The sequence below is a fragment of the Halichoerus grypus genome, chromosome X (assembly GCF_964656455.1).
Source record: "Halichoerus grypus chromosome X, mHalGry1.hap1.1, whole genome shotgun sequence".
Classification (NCBI taxonomy): domain Eukaryota; kingdom Metazoa; phylum Chordata; class Mammalia; order Carnivora; family Phocidae; genus Halichoerus; species Halichoerus grypus.
The window spans coordinates 94,674,510-94,686,763 of NC_135727.1; the positions used below are offsets into that span (position 1 = coordinate 94,674,510).

Here is a 12,254-nt window from a genome sequence, read left to right on the forward strand (position 1 = left end):
CAGCTGTGTCTAATATACTGTTAAATCGGCCCACTGACGTTTTTCATTTTAATTAGTATATTTTCATTTCTAGAAATTATTTTTTAATTTACTTGATTATTTTTTAGTTTCTTTACCCTGCTCCTAGTTTTAAAAGCACTTCTTTAAAACATGCTGAACAGAAAAACCAAAGATTAAAAAATAAATTTAAAAATTTAAAAATAAAACAAAATCATGTTTAACCATAATTTTTTACTCTTTGCATAATATGACTGTTAAAAATCTTTCTGGATCATATTTTTATGCTTATCCTTTTTTGGTGTCTTGTTTCCTTGTGCGCTTTTTCATTTTTAAGTATGAGTTACTTATTTTCTTTGGAACTTTTCCTGTATAAATGATTTGAGGCCTGGTTGGAAAGGATTTGAGTCTATTTCTGCTTTGGGGAATCACTTGTTTATTCAACAAATAGACTGTGCTCTCCTACAAGATGCCAGGTACTCTTCAAGGAGCTTCTGTTACATCAGTAAACAAAACAAAGATCCCTGCTCTGAAGGAACTTACATTCAATGGGAAGAGACCCATTGGGAATGAACCCCAAACATAATAACTAAGTATCTCAGAAGTTGATAAGAACAATGAAAAACAAAAAATTACAGTAGGGTAAGAGTACTGAAATGGCAGAGGAGAAAAGGAGATTGCAGTTCAAAATACAATGGATATGTTGGCCCCCTTGAAGAGGTAATACTTGCATAAAGACTTGAAGAAAGTGAAGGAATTGTCCATATGTCAGGAGAAGAGCATTCCTGGCAGAAAGTACAGCCTGTGCAGACTCTAAGGCAGAGGGAGACTAGTGTGTTCAAGAAATAGGAGGCCAGTGTGGCTAGAACAGAGTGAGCAAGGAAAATAGAACTGGAGGGGCCCCCGGGTGGCTCAGTTGGTTAAGTGTCCGACTCTTGATTTCCGCTCAGGTCATGATCTCAGGGTTGTCGGAGCAAGCCCCGAGTTGGGCTCCGTGCTGGTGTGGAGCCTTCTTGGGATTCGCTTTCCCTCTCTCTCCCCCTCTGCCCATCCCTCCCCTCAAAAAAAAAAAAAAAAGAAAAAAAAGGAAAAGAGAACTGGAGATGAGGTTAGAGAGGTTATTAGGGGGGCAGGTGACAGAAAGCTTCACAGGGCATTGTAAGGACACCAGCTTGGCCTCTGAGTGAGAAGGAAAGCCTCTGGAAGCTTTTGAGCGGAGACGTGCCAAGATCTGACTTAGGTTTGAAAGGCTCACTCTGGTTGCTGCACCAAGAGTAGATTCTAGGAGGCAAGGGTAAAAGCGGGGAAATCGGTTAGAAGGCCATTGTAGCAACGTGGCCTAGAGATGATGGTGGTTCCTGCCAGGTGGTAGCCATGGAAGCAGTGCAGAGTGTTGAATTCTGGAGATATTTTGATGGCAGAGCGAACAGAATGAATGTGGAGCCCGAGAGTGCTGAGCGTGAATCTTGAGTTTTTTGGAGTTGCCATCTTTGATAGGGGGAAGACTGCTGGAATGGTGGTCTTGATGGAGAAGATCAGAAGTTCAGGTTGGGTGGATGAAATTTGAGATGTCTGTTCAACCTCCAGGAGATCTGCAAATTTCTGATTCCCTTGTCAAGGCAGCAGGGTATATTTTATTCAGCATTTTACTTATTCCCATGGGGAGCGTTAATCAGGGCTTCCATTCTGCCCTAATACCAGAAATGAGGTGTGCCTTTGACTTCTTTCACCTGTCCCTTATATAATCCCTACCTTCTCTTTTACTAACCCTTGCTACTGTTCTCTAAACCTTCTCCAGCACCCTTTTTAAATATAAAACAAAACTGGAGTCAGTACTCCAATAAATTTCTAGACTTTAACAAAGACAGCAAGAAGACTCATGGGAATTTCCACACATGATGTCTCTAGAATACTGACACTATCTTTTAAAGCAAAGAATCCTGTGAAGTAGTAAAAAGTGTGATGCATTTTACAGAGTATTTCCTATTTTTACCACACGAATCATTACAATATTATTGACTATACTCCCTAGGCTGTACTTTTTAACCCTTTCAAGTGACTTACTTATTTTATAACTGGAAATTTGTACCTCTTAATCCCCTTTACCTATTTTGTCTACACCCCCCCCCCCCGGTACCTCCCCTCTGGAAACCACCAGTTTGTTCTCTGTACTTAGTCTGCTTCTGGTTTTGTTTGTTGTCTTTGTGTTCATTTGTTTTCTTTTACAGGATGTTTCTTTACAAAGGTGAAAGATTCTAAAGGAGGTGCCTCAGGCTCAGCATGACAATATCGGAACTGTAATACCATATTCTGCTATATTGTGCCTCCATCTTGAAGGTCTTGATTTTGATCTTATTTCTCAGCCTCTGAAGAGGCCACAAACACGCAACTATGTTAGGAAACCAATACACCATCCCTGTGGTAGCCCCGAAGGCATTTCAACTTCATAAATTTGGTCCTGAAGAATGATAAAGGAACCACACTAAGGAAAAATGGGAAGTTCTCTTTTTTTCTTTTTTAATTTATTTTAGGTAGGCTCCACACCCAACATGGGGCTTGAACTCATGACCCTGAGATCAAGAGTCACATGCTCTATCGACTGAGCCAGCCAGGCATCCCTAAAGATTTTATTTTTAAGCCATCTCTACACCCAATGTGGGGCTCGAACCCACAACCCCGAGATCAGGAGTCACACGCTCCACCAACCCAGCCAGCCAGGTGCCCTGAAAAATTGGGAAGTTCTGAACTCATCGGAGATCTCTCTGAACGGCTGCCAAGTGCAATACCAAACTTAACATTTTGGTACTTAAAGATCCAGAGTAACTCTTAGGGCATCCCCACCCCAAGTTATCCTAAATGACGATGCTCTTAGAAGCAATTCTAACAGGGATGCCTGGATGGCTCAGTCGGTTGAGCGACTGCCTTCAGCTTGGGTCAGGATCCTGGAGTCCTGAGATTGAGCCCCATGTCAGGCTCCCTGTGAGCCTGCTTCTCCCTCTGCCCTTCCCTCTGCTCATTCTCTCTCTCTCAAATAAATAAAATCTTAAAAAATAAATTAAAAAAAAAAAGGATACCCATTTAAAGAAAAAAGAAGCAATTCTAACAATATTCAATTCAGTTTCTTATGAAATACCATTTCTGTCCCTTTTTCGCAAAGCCCTTTTTTTTCCTTCTATTCATTTGAAATCTTATGAATGTTAAGTCCTAGTTTGTAAGCACTGCAAAGTGCATTTCAAAGTTCCTTCCTCATATACCTAAGGAGTTACAGTATCATGCTCAATACACAATAGTTCCTGTATGGGGCTGACATATATAAATGATGCAGCGTGAAAAGTCAGCCTGGGACAATAATGCAGCCGGGGACAGGCATGTTGGAATTCTCATTTCCCTTATATCAAGAAACATGTTCTTAACTGAGAATCTGCAACATGACTGATGCTCCTATTTAATAACCAAAAGGTTTTAGAGATAAGAGATGTGGGGCTAAGGAATAACTTAATAACTATCTCCAAAGTGAAGGAATAGTTTTCAGAAAATGACAGGAGAATTGCATCTAATAAGGTCAGACATGCAGGTTACGCAATCCTTCTTTTGCACTCCAACACACTGTCTTCAACTAGAACTTGAAGCCGCAAGGGAGCTTCGAGTACATTTCGATTGTATCTTCACTGCCCAGGTGGGCACACTGAGATGTAAAGTGCTAACAGGACTTACCCAAGGTAAGATAGTGTGTCAGACAGTACAGGGGCCAGAATCCCAGGGTCCTCGCTTCCAGACCAACAGCCTCCCAGTGGACTACATCTGAGGAAGCACTCAGAAATTCTCCAGATACAATCAATCTGGATTTACATTCATTTCAAGCCAGCAAGCAAGCACACACCACAGGGAAACACTTCCGTACCATCCCCTGGGGGGGATGCTTGCAGAAAGGTAGATTTGGATTCAGTGGGTCTGGACAGGGCCTGAGATTCTGCATTTCTATCAAGCTCCCTGGTGACTCTGAGGCTGCTGGGCCATGGACCACACTTTGAGTAGCAAGGCTGGAGAGCACTCTTAGAGCTGAGCCGAGTGAAAAGGGACCTATGGTACATCCCTGTACATCTAAAAAGGTAGGAAGCGAATGACAGGAGGAGCATGGCGTGGTAATACTGAGAGAGCTGGTACAATATTCTAGTTCAGATGTTGGTTGGCTCTACCATGTCCATTCATATTGCCTTGCTCACGCCCGCTTCTATGATGCAGCCTGGAAATGTTAAATACTTGCTTTCCCAGGCTCCCTAGCAGCTAAGGATAGCTATGTGCGCCAACTCTGGCCAAGGAGACTAGCGAATGTCTGCCGGGGTCTTCTCATAAAGGAAAAGCTTTGTTGCAGCTAAAACTGGGGCCGCCTCACCAAGAGCCAGACTCTTAACTCTAGAGAATAAACAGATGGTTCCCAGAGGGGAAGTGGGGCGGGGGTGAAACAGGGGATGGGGATTAAGGAGCACACCTGTCGGGATGAGCACCGGGCATCGTACGGAAGTGCTGAATCACTCTATTGTACACCGGAAACGAACAGTACACTGCATGTTAACTACCTGGAATTTAAATACAAACTTAAAAGGAAAACTGGGGCTGCCTCTTCATGCTCTTTCCTGTCTTAAATGAGGACTCGATGCCTAGAGTTGCAGTAGCCATCTGGTTACCACTAGGCAATAAGCCAACATGCAAAGAATGGCTAAGCAGGAGAGACAAGAAGAGCCTAAGGCCTTGACAACAAAGCTGAGCGCCCGCACCAGCCTGGACTCCCTGCTAGCAGACTTCTTCTTACGCAAAATAACTGAATGTTTGTATTGCTCAAGCCCTTGTAATGAGCACCGCCTAAGCCATTTTGCTGTAAGTCTGATACATCTTCTAATTAGACAGATGCTTCCTCTCTTGCCAGTCACTGCAACTGTCTGGTTTTGTCCTGTTGGTCTCCAGCCTTTAAAACACTCTATTTTTGTGCTCGAGAAAAGGCTCTCATTCATGACCTAACTGCCAAACACAAGGGCCTCTTTGCAGCCCGCATCCTATGTCACATGCCCTTGGCGTCTGGCTCTGTGCATCCTCCCTTCCTCTTTCATCCATGGATTTGCAGGGCACTGCTCTGCCCCTGCTGCTTCTCTCTGACTCCTCTGCCGCTGCCCCCATTAAAGCTGCGTGCTCCCCAAACTTCCATGTCTGGCCCTCTCCTCCCACCCCTCCCCCATGTCGGCCACCTGTGCACTTTCATCAGCTCCCACCAGCTTGACCACCTGCAACCGTGTCCTTGAATAACAGTAAACCATAGTTAGCGTGCATTTTTTCTAGAAGGGTGACGTTAGCCCAAGTATAAAAAGAACTGGCTTCCTCCTCGTGTCTAGCGGGCCTTACCTGAGCGAAGAGCGTCTCTGGCAGCAGCATTCCTCTTAGGGAACAAGGACCAAGGACAACGTTACACAAAAATATGCTACCTTTGCTGCTGCTTTACTGTAGCCACACGTCTTTGAAGTTGTGCATCCTTGGAAAAATCAACAAGGACCCTATACTCTGTGTGTGAGCGCACGTGTGTGTGCGTGTGCGCATGCACATGCAGGCGCACACGGTGTTGGGGGTGTATAGTCCCTTCAAGTCCAGCCAAACTGTACCCCATCTGAGACACTACATACTCTATTTAGGTCTCCAGTATGGAAATTACGACAGTGCATTGAAGTTATTTGTTCATGTTTGTTTGCATCACTAGAATACAAGCTACTGAAGGTCAGAGGCGGTCACTCTTTGCAAGTGCTTGTTGAAAAGCGTGGACCCTTATTTGTTGGAGCAGTTTAGGGCTCTGGAGGATAAATGGCTTCACTGCATGAACCCCTGAGATGACCTCGAGCTCTGTGACTTCCAGTGTGAGTGAGATATTACATGTAAGTGTTAAAAGCACTTACCCTTACGGTGTATGTTCTTCCTCCAACTCTGTCTCGTGCTTCTAAAACCAAAACATTAACGTCATGTTCCGCTAAGAGTTTGGCAGCAGACAATCCTACAAGGAAAAAAACAAAAACAAAATCAAGAAACATATTAAGACCCAAACATGAAATAGCCAAGATTTAGCCAGATCTACCATAAAATGAATGCAGGGCATCATACGTAATCCATTGATTTTGCTATCTTTCTAATAAAGTCTGACCACACTGTGATCAATTGAGCCACCAATTTGATAATCCATCCTGTATTACATTATCGTAATTTTATCATCTCTCATACGGTTGGTTGACAAAATGTAATTATTTTTAAAATACATGTATTTTTGGTGATAATGAAATCCTATTTAAGAGAATGTGTTGAACCCCTAAACCAACCCTTATTGTGCCCTTCCTCCAGAAAACCTGATTGCATAAACAGAAGAGTATGTTTTCCTGGAAACTTCCCCTGGCTACACCAGCCCTCAGTATATCTGTGCTTTTCTCAACTTAAAAACCCCTTGTAGGGGCACTTGGGTGGCTCAGTTAAGCGTCTTACTCTTGACCTCAGCTCAGGTCTTGACTTCAGGGTTGTGGGCTCAAGCCCCATGTTGGGCTCCACGTCAGTGTGGAGCCTACTTAAAACAAAACAAAACAAAACCCTTGTAATCACATTCTATGATTTATATCTGGATTACATGCTTGCTAGAGCTTGCTTTTACCACTAGATTCAAAGTTACCAAAGGTAGGAACCATGCATCACACTTTATTCATTGGCTCAAAGCTGAGAACAGGTTTTTTACATGTAAAGAAAAACTGTCATAAAAGATAGATTTAAAACCCAGTATAGTAATACCAGAAAAGTAGGGGAAATGCCGTGGATTAACATTATATCAAGGATGCATGTGATCAACATGACTTGTCACTGATGTTAATCTTGATCATCTGGCTGAAGGGGTGTTTGCCAGGTTTCTTCACTATAAAGCTACTACTCTCTCTTCTCCCTTTCCGTCCTGTATGCTTTGGAAGGAAGTCTACACACAGCCCACACTTAAGGAGCACGGAGTTATGTTCCACTTCCTAAAGGATGAAGTATCTACATAAATTATTAGGAATCCTCCCACAAGGAGATTTCTCTCTTCTCTGTTTATTTACTTATTCAATCATTTTATTTATATCAGTATGGATCCATAGATAGTTGTTTTATGCTTGGGGTTATAATCTGATATTACATTATTTTGTTGCTCAAATTGTTCCAGCTTTGGTCACTGGGAGTTCTTTCAGTTGGCTCCTGTGTCCCTCTGACATGTCCCCCATGTCCCCATCGTTTTTTTGGGGGGGTATGCGCACGCACTTGGGTACTTCCTTACTTTCTGGTATTACAAGATGTTCCAGGCTCAGTTTGTCTTTCACTGCCCAACCCCAGAATCAGCCACGTCTCCGATGAGCCTTGGTTCCTCTTATTGGAGAACAGTACTTTTTAAAAGATTTATTTATTTATTTGAGAGACAGAGTCGGGGGTGGGGGGAGAGGGACAAGCAGACCCACACTGAGTGCAGAGCCAGACGCAGGGCTCCATCTCAGGACCCTGAGATCACGACCTGAGAACTGAGCGGAAACACTGAACCAACTGCACATCCAGGCAGCCCTGAGGACGGTATTAGAAACCAAGATCTGGGCTCTAGGTGCACTCCTTGCTACTCGGGTGTCATTGCTTCTGGGATCTCTCAGCTCACAGAGTAAGGAAATATATGTGTGTACACATTTATTTTTAAATCTACATTTATTTGTACTTCCAGTGCTATCTTATACCTAGGCATATAATAATTGGGTATGTATAACAACATTTATATATGCGTGATTAAGTTTATTGTAGGACTGTTCTAATGGCAAAAGTTCGGAAATTGTCAAAATGTTCACTAAGAGGAAACTTGGCAATGAAATAAAAGGTTCTGTACCATGTTACATATTATCTATTTTTAAAGAGGTAATAAAAGATAAATAAATTACTATGTGGCCATGAAAAGGATAACAGAGAGTCTTATATTTTGACATCTCGTGACATTTAAATAAATTCAAACCGTTACAAAAAGTATGAACATCAAGTCGTTCCAGAAAGCAAGGAGGCTATCAGACACTGCCAGGATTGTGACAAAAAGGCTCAGGAAACTAACTATAGAAACTCCCACTGGCCAAAGATGGAACAATTTGAGTATCAAATCAAAGTAACCACTGCAATGGCTTAAATCCATGAATTCATCATAATACTAAACCAATAAAAAACTCTCACTGGTTCTTTGGAGAATGCTAAGGAACCACCTTACCAGTTTGGAAATGCCTATAGGAAAAGAAAAGCATCTGGCATTCATCCTACCTCTCCGACTTGCAGGGAACCGCAAAGCAACCAAAGAGCTAACAAAGGGAGGTTTTGCTGCTCCCTAATCAGTGAAGACAAATAAAATTAGAATATCAGCATGTTGCAATGCCTAATCAATTGATGGATCTAGTGTAATAAGCATCAACATCTGCTAACATCACGCAAAGAAGAGAGAGAACCAGATGTTATCTGCCTCCTGATGGAAGAACACACCAGCACCTATGAAGTCGTTAGGAAGGAAGGAAGGGGAGGGAGACAAGGAGCAAATACTAAATTCTAATGTGATCAAGCCTCTAGATCTTCTACTTAGGGGCCAGAGGAACATGTTTAAATAGTACTACTGGGATGCAATCAACAAAAGCCAGATTGTAGGAAATCATACAGGACTACCCTGGTTTTTGTTTGTTTGTTTGTTTGTTTGTAACGACTTGCCTGCTCCTGTTTTCTTCACCCTTTATCCGTCGCAGGCTTTTCCTACAGTCAAGCTCTTACACGGCTAGTTCTGTCTAGCCCAGACCGACACAGCATTTTGTTCATATACAGAATCAAGGATGAATCTGGGTCTCGAAGATCTAGAATGCGGGGAGGCTAAACCATAATATCCAGCACTGCTATCGCTAATACTTGTACATAGTTTTGACTCCTTCAAGTACAATGTAACCTTACATTGCTGACATTCATCAAAGATTTAGGTATGCAACGAATCTTTGGAATCTGCTCATAAAGAAAGCCTCCATCCCATGACATTTAAATAAATTCAAACCAATGTCTGCAAACCTTGGTGCAATGAGTTCTCTGGGACAGAGCCAAAGGCTTCTTCTGCTGAGGGTCATTAAAAAAGGGACGAAGTTGATATTAAAAGCACACTTATGCATAAATCTTCTAATGTCAAAGTACCACTCTATATTTAAAAGCAAAGAAACTCAGATGCAAAAAGGTTACTTTCCTCCCAGTTCCCCTTAAGCAATCAATCTATAAACCAATTAGAAAAATACAGCCAAGGGTTTACTAGAATTAATTGGTAGCTCCTCTTCTTTTTTTTTAAAGATTTTATTTATTTATTTGACAGAGAGAGACACAGTGAGAGAGGGAACACAAGCAGGCGGAGTGGCAGAGGGAGAAGCAGGCTTCCCGCCAAGCAGGGAGCCCGATGCGGGGCTCGATGTGGGGCTCGATCCCAGGACCTGGAATCATGACCTGAGCCGAAGGCAGATGCTTAACGACTGAGCCACCCAGGCTCCCCATTAGTAGCTCCCCTTCTAAAGGAGAAAGTCACCCTCTGCATGCTGCCTACGGAGAAGCAGAGGTGGCTTTGACCTCCAGCAGCCTTGGGTCCCGCAGCGTCAGGCTCCTGGCTCCCGAGGCAGCCTAGCAGTTGCTTTGGGGCTACAGATACAGATCACGTTCATGTGCCTTTCCTGTTACCATCCCTTGGAGTCGATTTCATTATCCCCATATCCCAGATGAGAAAGCCAGGCACCCAATATGACCACAACAAAGTCTCCAGAAAAGTGAATGATTTTACTTCTCACACCCTCACTTGGAGCTTGAGCAAAATCAAATCTAATGTGTAACTCTAAGCAAGTTTGGTGAGTGGCGTTCAGTGCCAATAATGAATAAGCACTACTTGGGAAGCTAGAGGGGGTGGGGGGAGCAGGTCGAGCTGAGTCAGGACAATGACCACACCAGTGACAAAGGTCATTTTAGGATATAAACAAAATTAAAAAGCTGACCACTGGGTTGTTTCTGCATTCTGCACTGGCCTATCTCAGCAAGGAAAGTTTCAACTCTTAGTTTAAGAAATAAAGAAAATGTTTAAAACATTTTAAAAGGATTTCAGAAAAAAAAAATGCTTTTACAAAGGTCTTGGGGACGCCTGGGTGGCTCAGTCGGTTGGGTATCCGACTCTTGATTTCAGCTCAGGTCATGATCTTGGGGTCGTGAGATCGCACCCACGTGGGGCTCCATGCTCAGCATCTCACGCACGCACGCTCTCTGTGTCTCTCAAATAAATAAGGAAAATCTTTAAAAGGGCCTTGGAATTTGAAGAGGGAAGATGTACGTTATTTAGAAGAAATATTTCTTCTACAACGCTGAATAAATGGGGTTCCGATGTTTCAGTTTGTGTGTTTATTGTGAACAAGACTCTGATAAGGAACTTCCACGATAATTGGAAAATTAGAAAATACCGAATATGGAAATAAAAGGTGCCATTTTTTAAAAAGTTATTGAAAGATTTATTTATTTGAGAGAGAGAGAGCTCACACACAGGGGGTTGGAGCAGAGGGAGAAGGAGCGAGAATCTCTAGTAGACTCCCCGCTGAGCAGGGAGCCCACCAGATCGATGATCCCAAGACCCTGAGATCATGACCTGAGCGGAAATCAAGAGTCGGACGCTTAACCGACTGTTTATTTTTGAATAATAATAACTACTTTTGAATACTCAGTAAGTGGAAAATAAAGCACAGGCAAATACTTCCAGTCCAGGAAAGTTTTCCTACTATAACTGCGGCTGTTGATTTGAATGAAACAAATGAAGCCAACGCCTGCTTAGATTAGAGTCTTAGATTACACTCCTTAACTCTTATTTTGTTCTTATTCTGTGTATCACTATGCATTCTACTCTCCCCTCATCACAACAAAACTCAAGAATCATTCACAGAAAAAAATCATCTCAATTGTCAACTCCACAGATTAGCTTAAGGGCTTCTGCCTTTATCTTTCAAAATATTTATTTGGCTTTTTTTTTTTTGTAAATGGGATAAAATTGTTAGAAAAGAAAAGGCTTTTAAGTCTGAGGCAAGTCACCAAATATAATGTAGCTACTACAGAATGGATTTTATTTTATTATTTTTTTTTAATTGCAGTATAGGGCTCCCCACAAGGGTAGCTACCATCTGTCACCACACAACGATAGTACAATACCATTGACTATATTCCCTATGCTGGACCTTTCGTCTCCATGATTTATTCCTTCCATAAAAAGATTTTATAATCAAATATTTTTTTATTTTCATATTTGTTATGAAAAGAGAAAATCTCATATAGATTTAATGTTCATCTTGTTCCAAAGAAATATAGATTAACCAAAGCTAAGAGCACTGAACACTATAGCTCCCCCTTTCATTCATTTTCCATCATTTCACTGCCACATGGAATCCTGAGTGATAGAAAAGACCTGCCCCCCCCCCAGCCCTCCTGGTATGCACCATCCCCTCCTGCCCCGCTAAAATAAGGAAAGGGTTTGATATAGTGGTATGCTGCTAAATGGTTAACAACCATCTCTGGGCTGTGGGGAGGAAGAGGTCACCTGATTTGTACCATTTGGGTTTCCGTGGTGTATAGACACTCCCATCATGTCTGATTTCAAATTACTTATTTCAAGCTACCAATGTGGTATCACTGAATGTGGAATTGGAAAGAGGGCTTTCCAGCCAGTAGAAGCCGGCTCCCCCACACACTGTTAGAGGTATAAACTCTTGGGCCTCAGATCCGTGAGGAGAGGGATAAAGTCAGGGAGGGGAGAGTGTGTATTAAATCAGCAGGTGTATGAGATTCATTGGCTTGTGAGGGATGAAGGGCCACCCTGGAAAGGTGTCTTAGACGCTCAAGTGTCCTTGCATCTAAAGTCTCTGTTCTCCCATGGGTCCGTTGTAAGGAAGAGGTCTAAGTGGGCACTGGTAAAATCTACCATTCATTGCACCTGCACCAAGAGCCGTTCCTCTCCCAAATCATGGCAAACCAAACTCCTTAGGAGGAAAAGAACGCGGACTCCCAAATGTCTTGTGGTTTTCTATGAGAGTAGAGAGCCCAGAGAAGCCACGTTCACAAAGAGTTCGATAAAAACTTACTGTGTAAATAAGGATCCAATCACTTTCAAAATGCAAAATAAATAAATAAATAAATAAATAAATAAATAAATAACAAAA

The 12,254-nt window shown here is 42.4% G+C and overlaps 1 protein-coding gene across 1 annotated transcript in view; it reads right to left on the reverse strand.

Annotated features, from left to right (window-relative positions):
- LOC118533894 (amine oxidase [flavin-containing] A) overlaps nt 1-12,254 on the reverse strand; it is a 69,956-nt gene that overhangs the window by 43,671 nt on the left and 14,031 nt on the right. The window contains exon 2 of the mRNA XM_078065072.1: nt 5,934-6,028. Within this exon, the coding sequence (XP_077921198.1) occupies nt 5,934-6,028 (95 nt within the window). The remainder of the gene's footprint in view (nt 1-5,933; nt 6,029-12,254) is intronic.